Source organism: Myotis brandtii, unplaced genomic scaffold (genome assembly GCF_000412655.1).
Source record: "Myotis brandtii unplaced genomic scaffold, ASM41265v1 scaffold686, whole genome shotgun sequence".
NCBI classification, from domain to species: Eukaryota; Metazoa; Chordata; class Mammalia; order Chiroptera; family Vespertilionidae; genus Myotis; species Myotis brandtii.
This window is the reverse complement of record NW_005370683.1, coordinates 370,273-382,073: the sequence shown is the minus strand read 5'-3', so window position 1 is coordinate 382,073 and position 11,801 is coordinate 370,273. Positions and strand designations below refer to the sequence as shown.

General features: G+C 35.8%; 1 protein-coding gene across 1 annotated transcript in view; it reads left to right on the top strand.

Annotated features, from left to right (window-relative positions):
* The window catches only part of LOC102254846 (sucrase-isomaltase, intestinal), an 81,777-nt gene that overhangs the window by 47,825 nt on the left and 22,151 nt on the right, over nt 1-11,801 (top strand). Inside the window, exons 8-12 of the mRNA XM_005881677.2 lie at nt 3,074-3,199; nt 4,000-4,131; nt 5,568-5,681; nt 7,217-7,333; nt 8,449-8,533. Coding sequence (XP_005881739.2) covers nt 3,074-3,199; nt 4,000-4,131; nt 5,568-5,681; nt 7,217-7,333; nt 8,449-8,533 — 574 coding nt within the window. The remainder of the gene's footprint in view (nt 1-3,073; nt 3,200-3,999; nt 4,132-5,567; nt 5,682-7,216; nt 7,334-8,448; nt 8,534-11,801) is intronic.

Here is an 11,801-nt window from a genome sequence, read left to right as displayed (position 1 = left end):
GATGTTTCTAACTCTCTATCCCTCTCCCTTCCTCTCTGTAAAAAACCAATAAAATATATTTTAAAAAAATAAAATAAAATACAGATGTCTGGAGTCCACCTTTGGAAATTCTGATTGAATTATTCTGATCAAATTAGTCAATGGATAGAGCACCTACCTTTAAAAGCTCCCCACATGATTTGAATGGTCAGCCAGATCTGAGAATCACGGGTCTAATCAGTTCTGGTTTTAGTCTTTTGTGTGGTGTCAAATCATAAACATCACAGAATCTCCTTTTTGACTCAGTGTGCCCCTCTGTAAACATGGATGATATCATCAACTCTTCATTCATTCCTATCATAAATAAACTATTATAAACTTCATATTCTGTGTTTGACATTATAATAGGGTCAGAGGGAGAGATGAGTCACAGTATCCACAGAAAGGTTTTTACAGGAAGAAAACTCTGAAACTGCAGACCAGAACCACTTTTGACACCAACTTGCTGTACACAGAGGATAGGAACTTTGTGTGCTAATTTATTAATGAAACCAGGACCTGACCCTGATAAACTGCAAGCTTCTGGCTAACAATCACATGTTTGTGCCGACAAGAACCCCTTTAGTTTAATCTCCCAGTGCATTTCTCTGTCTAGCAATCCCATTAAATGTCCTCGACTAGTCTATTTGCAATCCCACTCACAGAGACAGTTATTTCACACTTTCTCTTCTAAAACCCCAACACCACCTCACCCAACTTTCAGCTGTCGGTGTGTCTTATTATTTTACAGAGAAAAATAGAAGCAATTAAAAAAGAAATACATTGTTTCTCAAGTACAGAATCAATCAATTTCCCTGCAAATAGGCCCATATAATTTTGCCCTTCTTCTTGTGAAGGTGGTTCCTGCTCATTTCTAGGCGTAACAATTCCTGTGCTCAAAATCCACCTGCACTGTCAGTTACAGAAGCTCCTCTCCACGCTCAACTGCATCGCCAATTTACCTCTCTCTGCCAGGTCCTTCCCATCAACAAACCTGCATTAATAGCATCTATCTGAACAAAACTAAAGAATCTCCTATTAAGGACCCACACTGTCCTCCATCTCTTCGTTCCTCTACCCATGTACAACTTTTTGAAAGTGTCTGTGCGGGTTGTCTTTACTTCCTCACCTCCCAATTTCCCATCACACTCCAATTGGGCTATAATCCCCACCACTCTCTATAAAGGTGTTATCAACATCAAGATAAGTCACCAAGTCTCTGTTCTCATCTACGCCTCATGGTATCTTCTAGAAACTTCTAGAAACATCCTCTTCTCTGACACCACATTGTTTTGGCTGTTCTGCTCTATCTCTAATGACTCATTTTCAGTCTCCCTTGCTGATGTCTTTAAATGTTGAGTCTCCCAGAGGTTAGTTGGAGGCTCTCCTTTGATCTCTGAACTCTCTCTTGTCATATCTCCTGGTTTCATGACTCTAAATACATTTGTTACTGGCTAACCCAATGCATACATCCATATTTCTCATGCGTGGTGCTCTCCCCCAACACAGCTGCTCATGCTCCTTCTTCAGTCTTTTCCATCTCAATGAATGGAATCGATTGTCCCTGTCCTTCAACCCTCAAATTAAATGCCACCCTCTATTCCTTTCTTTTCTTCATTCTACCACATTACATCCATTAGAAAGTTCTGTTAGCAATGTCTCCAAAATGTATTCCAGTCTGACTCTTTCATTATCACATGTGACCTCCTTTGTTTGTCTCTCATCTCTGCCTGGACCATGTACCAGCCTCCTACCTAGTTTCATGGTGACCACCATTGCTCCCCTGTAATTTATTTAACTGAGTTGTCACAGTGATTTTTTTAAAAAAATTAATAGAGTATATTATTCACTTTAATGGCTTCCATTGAAATTAGAATATAACTCTCAACTTTCAAAAAAATCAACTGTAAATAAGACATTTTTTGAGAAAAATGAGAGAAATTTAGATGAGCATTTGATGATATTAAGGGATTGTGGTCAATTTTGTTAGGTATGGTAATATTTTGGTTATGTAAGAGATTATTTTTAGTGATATATTTAAGGATGAAATGACATGATTTCGGGATATTTTTAAAAAAATGCTGAAATGCCTCATCTCCCCCACCCCCCAAGGTAGAGATATAAAAATGTGTGGCAAAATGTTAACTGTTAGTTCTAGTTAAGTGGAGGTTTAGTATACTATTTTCTCTTACATATGCTTGATAATTTTCATAATATAAAGTTTGGGGGAAAAGACAACTAAAAAGTTTCCAGCTATTTGTCATGGGGGGCCTTTATGATTGAATATCTGCCTATTTCTCTTGTATTTCACTTTCCCTTTTGTTCGCTGTAGTTCATCCACACTGGCCATCATTCTCGTCCTGTACACTCCAAGCCTGTGCACCCGCTGGTCCGACTCCCTGGTGCATTCTGCATGGCTGACTTACTCAAGTCTTACTGCCAGAGATTTCCCTGACATTCCTCCACCCCAGCCCCACATACCTATTTCTAATAATTATGCTACTTCGTTTACATGTTTATTGTTGGTTTTCTTCTACTAGAATTCAGGCTCCAAGAGGGAGGGATCTTGGGTTTAAAATAGTGCATGGTGAATACTTAGTAAATACATGAAGTGGGTACTACTCTTTAAACCATTTTAAATATGTAATTTTACTAATGTCAACAGATCTTAAAGGCAGGACTGAGAGGTGAACTCAAATTTATTTTTATTGGGAGCCTTTAAAGTTCTATTACATTACTTCCTGGTGGAATGGACTAAGTGGGGTCTGAGAGAGGAGTCTGGGGAGCATACTCCCCCACTCACAAAATTTAAATAAATGCTTTTATAGTATATGCTTTGGGAGGGAATTCCATGCCTTTAATTAAATTCTCAAAAGAGTTCTTGAAACTCCAAGTTTTCATCATTATTTCTTTGGTTGTGACCAGGGACAACTTACAATGTTAGATGCTCATCACAATGTGAGAAATTTAAACTAAACTTGTCATCAAGTCCTGAAGACCCATGCTTGTGAACATTTAACTCACTTATTTGGATTTAATACTTTTCTTTTTACAGGCTATTGGACGTCCCTTTATGCCCCCATACTGGTCTCTGGGATTTCAGCTAAGTCGATGGGGCTATAATAGCATAGATGTGCTGGAAAAAACGGTTGAACGTTTAAGACAGTATGATATTCCTCATGTAAGTGTACCCCAAACACTATGGGGGAATTGATTGTAACAAAGAAATAAGGTGTAGTGATTAACCTGTAATCTATATAAAAATATATATTTGTGTGTTACAGTAGTCTGTCCTTATTCACAGGGGACATATTCCAAGATCCCCAGTGGATGCCTGAAGCTGCAGATAGTACCAAACTCTATGTATATTTTGTGTGGGTTTTTTTTTTTTCTATGCATACATACCTTTTCATGCAAAGGAAGCACTATATGGCTTCTCTTTGGCATAACCAAGTTCGCAGCATCACTACTCTTTTGGGGCCATTATTAAGTAAAATAAGGGTTATTGCAACACAAGCATTATGAAACTAAGACAGTAAATATGATAACTTACCTGGCTACTAAGTGACTAACAGGTAGGGATGTATACAGCATGGGTATGCTAGACAGAGATGATTCACATGCCAGGCGGGAAACAGCATGATAGTGAGAGATTTCATTATGCTACTCAGAAAGGCACGAGTTTAAAACTTATGAATTGTTTATTTCTGGAGTTTTCCATTTAATGTTTTCAGACCATAGTTGTTATTGCGGGTAACTAAAACACAGAGGGGTTTTAAGTGGGGGGTAGGGATTACTGCATTTTCTCAGTTTCCTATAAAATATTCATTTTCATCCTCTTTTCTTACAGGATGATCTGAAACTCACATCAATATTTAAATTTCCAGTTATATACAGTCACTCAATAGCTACTTATGAGTCTATGACAATGCTTGTTTTTCTAATGTTCGAAGGCTGTGTCTATACTGCTCTTTTGTACAGGATGTTCAGTATGGGGATATTGACTACATGGAGAGGCAGTTGGACTTCACCTACGATAAGGCTAACTTTGCTGGTCTGCCCGAGTACATTAAGAAACTGAAAAATGATGGAATGCATTATGTCATTATTTTGGTAAATATTTTTTGAAGATCAAACATACACTATTTAAATTCATATTTCCTAAATTTCTAAAAGCATATACTACAATTAATTTAGCAAAAAGAATGTCTAGCACTAAAGTATTTTTGAGGAACAAAATTTTATTGAATATAGAATGATAAACATTATATTTTATTAAAGGATAATAAATTACAAGCAAGTTTTCTATTATTCAGTGATACAAAAATGTCATCCACAAGTCATGAAGGAATTTAGTCACAACTTTCAAAACTACAGTGTTCTTTCTTCAAAAAAATCGACTTATACATAGAAGGAACAATAAGGCTTTTCACAGGTCACATAATTTGTCAAGATTTGAAGACTTGGTCATAAAAATTCTAAACAAATGATTATATAGTTATTGAATAAATGCATTGAACTTAGGTTGCAGGAATATTTTCTTCATGTTGGGTACAACATTATATTTTACTTAATACATTTAGAATATAAAAACAAAAGTCATCATAACTACTTCAAGGAGCATGACTGCTACTAAAAGTTGGTTCATAATGAAGTGCTTGTCTCATTAACACTTCTTATAAAATAATTGTTCTATCTGTTATCTTAATGTAATGATAAAAATGTCACTATGTCTTATAATCCCTAGATGACTTAATGGTGTTAGAGTTTTATGGACAGAGGGTTTTTTTGTGTGTGTTTTTTTAAGATGGCTTATTATAAATAAAAGTACATGTATTTATTATCCAAATGACATTATTTAGCAGGAGTGTATGAAAAAATATTTAAATGTAAATATATTATGATAGTAAAATGTTTAGCAAGGGAAATAGACTTGGAGTAGGGTCTTTTGTACATAAATATTTTTGGGGAAAAATGAATATAGAATCATATATATTTTTCTTCTTGAGTCATTGTAAAACTTGACTTTTTAAGAGGGACAGTGACTTTAAGAATTTGCCAACTACACTGCTTCATTTTGTAGAAGAAAGAGAAACTTGTGCCCCCTTAAAATTAAGTGGCTTAACCAGGCTTTTTGTAGAATCCCAATTTCTTGATTTCTCCATCTAGGCTTTTTTGTTTGTTTTACAATTTCATAGCCTTATCTCATATAAAAAGCGACAAAACAAAAAAGTAGCATGAGTTGTATTTATCTACTTATATAACTTTTTCAGTAAAGAAAACTAGAGATTTTTGTTAGAAGCAACTGATTATATTATTAACTTAACATTACTTGGCTCCACATTTTGCAGCATTAAAAATGAATGAAAATAGAGAGTTCTTATATTTGTAACCATACTTAATAGCTGGGAACATATTAATGTATGCAGTTTAAAATATATTGTGCATGTGAATAATAGATACTCGTATTTTAAGAACTTTTGGAAAGTTTATACTTAAATATCAATGATCAGACTATTACCAATTACAATGTTCTTGGGAATTTGCAGGATCCCTTTTTGACAAAAGATGAACCACAAGGTACTTATAGGCCCTATGAACTTGGACAGGAATTGGGAATTTGGGTCAATAACTCTGATGGGATCACACCAGCGGTTGGCAAGGTAAGAACCTTGAAGAATAGATGAATACCGCCTTCTATACTGAGTTTTTATTTCAAAAATCACAATTCATAAGGCATCAGTGAATTGATATCACTTGAGTTTAGTTCAAAAAATTATGTACAGCTTCTCAAGCTGAGTATTTGGAGCATTGGCCTGGATACTGTGGATTTTTAAGAAATTCCTTAAGTCCCATAGAATTGGTGAGAAATCAAAAGGATCCATTTATATACACTGTAACATTCTGAAAAAGCCCAGTTTAATAAGCATGACAAAATTATATTGATTGAGATTACAGAGGAAAATTAAGTTTATGTAAATTGAGGAATGACACATATAAGATATTTCTTAAATGTAAGAACATTTCTCATTGTTTTCTTTTACACAATAGAAATACTTCAATGCTTTTCTAAGGATCAAAGCAGTACAATATTATAAAAAAATGTAATACTGACTTATAAAAAGTATAAAGTGACAGTTATTTTTCCCCCCAAAATATACATTTTATCATTTCAGTGTGTATTCCTCTAGATTTTAAATACATGTAGCCATAGTTTTACATGGGAAATAACAGTATATAACATTTAAAACTTTTTAAAAACTATAACAATATTGTATATATATTTCCATGTTAATACATATGAAATTACCTTTTCTTTTGAAATAATATGAAATTCCACTGTTCTCATGTGAGGAAATTAGTTTAACTGATTCTGAATGATGAAAATTTTCTTGTTTCTCATATCTTAATATTACAAGCAATGCTGCAGTAAACATATTAATATATGTTTCATATTCTTATCTCGTATCCATATATGCTTTTAAAAAACTTTTATTTCTGGATTTGAGAGGGAGAGAGAGAGAAAGACAGAGAGAAACATTAATGATTTGTTGCTATTTATGTATTCATTGGTTGATTCTTGTATGTGCCCTGAACAAGAATCAAACCTGCAATCTTGACGTGTTGGGATGATGCTGAGCTACCCGGACAGGGTCATATGCGTTCTTAAATTTAATTATTTCACCCCAAAATTTACATTAGAACTTGAAGTGACTTGACGTCTGTGCAGCATGGAATCTTCCCATCCATAAACATTCTATATCTCTCATTGATATGTCTAATTTTGAATACTTCATGGACATTCTGTAGTTTTCATTAAATTATTATTATGGCTTTTGTTGACACCATAGACATAAGTTTTTATTGTTATTATAAATGTAATTTTTACATTTTTAATCCCTATATTTGTATTCACATAGATTTATGTGTGGAGATAAATGGCTAAAATATAAAAGAACAATAAAAATATGATTTCATGTACAATTTCATGGCTGAAGAACACTGGACAGGGATATGGGTTTCTATTCCCAGTCTACTACAAATTTGCTATGTACTTTTACTATGTACTTGGTTAAGTTATATAATTTCACTGATTCTCAAATTTTATTTGTATGACTCACAATGCCCCACTATAGCTATTTCTACACCATATTAGGTGAGTTATCATTATTTACTTTGACTTACTTGTCCGCTGTAGGCCTGGCCTCCAGGAGATTCAGTGTATCCAGACTACACCAACCCCAAAACAGCAGAATGGTGGATACAGATGTGCATGGAATTTAAAAACATTCTTGATTATGATGGGATCTGGATTGTAAGTCCAAATTTATTACTTAATTTTTTTCCCCTGGTAGAAAAGTAAAATGTTCACCTACTTCTCTTTTTTTCACTTTATAATAAGTTGAAGTGAAAATTTCCCCTCTCCTCTTTCTTGATAACCTCTGTCTTAACTGTTCTAATGCACCACTGGAGGGGAGAGCCGCTGCCTATAATAGTGGCAGCATCTTGTTTGCTATCTTGATCCATGCTTCATCTTACTCTTTATTCATTCATAATGCTTATGAATCAGGGGGACAGTCAGAGAACACAAGGTCAGAGGGATGTTGAGGCAGTATCACAAACTGCATCATGGACCAACTGTAAGATCTTCAGGTTTTACTCTGAGTGAGATGGAAAAATGCTGGAGGATTCTGAGCACAGATTTTCAAAGGATCATTCTAGTGCTGCACTGAGAATAGACTATAGGAAGGCAGAAAGCAGCGTGAAAACAGAGATGAATCCAGATTTTATGGAGCTTTATGAAATTTTGGCAGCTCTTTTTAAGAAAAATTATTAAAAGTTACAAGTAAAATTGTAGGTATAAAATTATGAAGGGGTCATGAAACTTAAGGGACTATGAAACTTAACTTTCTTAGCTTCTGAATAAATCTACCTCTGGGCCCATGTGGAAGAGAGAGACCAGTTAAGAAGCTATTGTGACAATCCAGGCAAGAGACAATGGTAGTGTAGCCTGGCAATGCAGTGAATAAGACATCAGATTATGTATACATTTTGAAGATAGAGTTGACAGGATTGATTGACAGATTAGATATGAGCTACAAGAAGAAAGACTAAGCACAATTTGTGTCTACAACCATTGGAAGATTGGAATTACCTTTCACAGAACAGAAATGGTTGTACCTATTTCTGTTCTGTGACATTTATATATTTGTGAAACTTGCTAATATCCAGTGCATACTCTTTGAGACCAAGGACACTACCTTGTTTATTGCTATGCCTCCTAGAGCTCTTAGCTTACCATCTCACACATTTAGATACTCAAAATGTGTCTGTTGAATGAAAGAATGATTTTTATGTGCTCTGCTTCCCTAATGGAAAGTAAGAAAACTATGCCCATTATTACTCATTGAGTTTCTATTTTTATGTGAGGATATGAATGAACCATCCAATTTTCAAAATGGCCAACAGCCAGGATGTGAAGAGAATCATCTAAACTACCCACCATATGTGCCTGGTAAGTACACTGAAAGTGTCAGATGAGTTTGAAACATTTTTATATTCCATCGGGGAAAAAATCTCTTTAATGCCACCAGTTTGTCTTAGGAAAGTACATTTCCTTTTATAGCTCACCAATCTAGGAATAATCCAGGAAATTTAGAACATGGATGTGTACATTCTGTATTCCTTCAGTGGTAAGGCCTTGAAATGTTTGTGAGTTGTGTCCTCACTTGTCTAAGAAGGATCCAAAGGCTTCTTTCCTTGGCTATCCTTATAAGAGGCAGGGAGCTAGATTTATTGATGTGTCACAGCTGATTCTTTGATGAGTGAGTTCTTCCCTTCGGCTGCAAAATGTTTGCAATTTATAATTTCCATAGTTTTTGCTATTTCTATAATTAATTGCCTACAACCGAAAATAGAATGCCATAGGAACGCTGTGAAGATTTGAGGAGTAGAGTTTTGCACTCAGAATGAGAGGCTTATCTTTGACTGCAGACTTCTAGTTTGAGGGATTATAGCACTTTGTTTAGAGTTCCTTTAAAATTACAGCCATGCGCAAGTACAGTGACTCAGTTCCCAGTGAAACCGGAACAAAAGGGAAAAGCAAAAACTGACATAAAATCCACTTCTCGGAGCTGGTAAACCCTAAATCCCACTCACATCCTTTGAATCCACCAGATGCTGGCCTCCCTCCACATGTTACTTGTGAGGCTGAAGAAATGGTGACCATAAGTTGGTCCCTTCTCCCATTTTTCAGTGAAATAGCTAAATGAAAATATCAAGTAGGCAGCAAGATGTATAAATCTGGAGAGAGGCAATCTGGGCTTGAGATAAAACACTGGGAATTATATGCATAAAAATGGTGTTTAAACTTACAGGGATTGATGAGTCAATGTATTGAGAATGTCAGAATGTAAAATGTGAACTTGACAAATGGGCCCTCCAGCCCTGAGCCTCGAGTAGACCCCATACCGCAACATTTAGGCTTTGGATGGAAATAGAAATGCCGCTGAGAAAACCAAATGGAAGCAATTGAATAGGGATGAAGAAAGGCAGGAAAGAATCCCTCCTTGTGTCCCAAATGAGGAGATTAAGAAACACTCAAAACAGATGACATGGTCAATTCCGTCAGATGGTGTCAAAAAGTTATACAAAATGAGTTCAGAACATGTCCAGAGCTCAGCAATGCGGAGTGTGGCAATACTGACAATATTAGTTTCAGTGGAGTAGTGGGAATAGATACCAAACTAAATTCTGAGTGAAAGGGAGATGAGGAAATAGAGGCAGAGGTGTAAACAAACGTTTGGCAGGATTGGCTCTGAAAGGAGCAGACAAATGGTGCTGTAACTGAGAAGAATGTGTGTAGAAGGGGATGTTGTTTAATTATTTTCGTTTTTTAACAAATGAGAGATACTAGAGTGTGTTTGTATGCTGTCAGGAATGAGCCAGTATACTGGACAAAGTGGATAATGCGAAAGAAGGAAGAGATAATTCAAGGACTGAAGTCGCTGAGAAGAGAGCCTAGGCTAGCATTCATTGTGAAGGGGCGGAGCGATAAAAGAGCAGGCGCACTTCACTGTTGCTGGAAGAAGAGCCAGCATACAGATGCACATGGATGTGTGGGCTAGCTGATGGGAGGCTTAAGATCTTCCCACTAGAGAAGCTTCTATTTTAAAGATGTGTTCATCAGTGCAAGAGATAGGGAAAAGGAGGGAATTTGGGGAGTAGGGACTTTTAAGAGATAGAAGGTCTGTCCCAGTCAGATCTGACGGTGGCCAAACAAATTCATGGCTGAAGCGTGGTGGGATTCCCAGGCAGCATTGAAGACTCATTTGAATTCTTGAAGCAAAGGATGAGGAATAGAGAGAGAATGAAAGGGTCAGGTAGTGAATGGAATCACGCACAATAATTCCAGCAACAAGACACCTGTGCCCCACGCTGCTTAGTGGTATGGAAGCCCTCTTCCCTCCCCCTCCCCCCACACACACTGAAGGCAGCCCGCTGGAGGACTGGCAACAAAGCAGATGTCACAATGGCCCCCAAACCTAGTCCATTCCCTTTCTTTTGGCTATAAAATGGGGATATGAATTCAAAATTTACAAGTTAAGAATTTAAAACATTCTATATAAAGCAGGTGAGTGGTATACAACAGGTGTACAAAAAAATAGCCACTATCGTATCGATTACAAACAATTTGGGAGTATTTAAATTGAATTCTGAGTACTTTGCCAAATACTAAAAATAAGCAATTAATAAAAGGGCTATTGTTATAATAATTTTCCATCATTATTGCTTCAGGATGTGAAGCCAGAAGTAGCTAAGACAGTACTCATTTTCACCCTGACTGGGGTCATTCTTTCACATATGATGGCCTAATGCTTACCTACCTTACTCCTGTCTTATATTCTTTTAAAGAACAAATCTATCACTATTTGGAACATTAAAAAAGGAAGGAGTATTGATCAGAGAAAAAAATGACTATTAATACCAACTTGGAACATGAAAAATAGAAACAAGGCCAGTTAAGCTCTCAGATGCATTCTTTCTAAAATAGATCATTGTAAAAATCGTTGAAGGAATCTGCTTGTAGTCAGGACGAGTGTTACCAAGATACTGAGCTAAAGACTAAAGTTTGATGTGGCATCTGATGAGTATTCTTATCTCCTGTGCTATTTTTAACCAGTATTAAATTTCTTTTTCCCCCTCTCTTTTACAATTCAACAATCTAAGGCAGTGACTTGCAACCAGGGTGCTCCAAGAATTTGTAAAACATGCAATTCCTGACTATTTAGTGAGGGCCACTAAATAGATTGTTAAATAAAAAAAAATGACAACAGCCAACACAACTATAGCCAAATGATATGAATGAATCAAAATCGTCAGATCAGCAAAAATATATTTTTTTGGTGTGCCGCAGAATTTTATTAATTAGTTTTATGTGTGCCATGAGATGAAAAAGATGAAAAATCACTGATCTAAGGTTTTGCCACTTTGTGTAGTCTCTTTGATCGGTAACTATTTCTGATTGTATAAAGTTAGACTTTGAGATAATTGTATTCCAGTTAAAGTACAGGAGTTCGTAATTACCACTGCATTCCAGCAGATAATTATCTACATTTGTTGCATTTTTTTCTTTGTGGCCAAGTAGGCTGGCTTTATTGTGATATAGTTAGTGGTTAAAATGTTCTCTCAGGTGTCAAAGAATATGATGAGGCTGCTGCCTTCATTTACAGGGGGTGAGAAAATTATTACACAATATCTAGATTCCTGCATCTATTTTACAT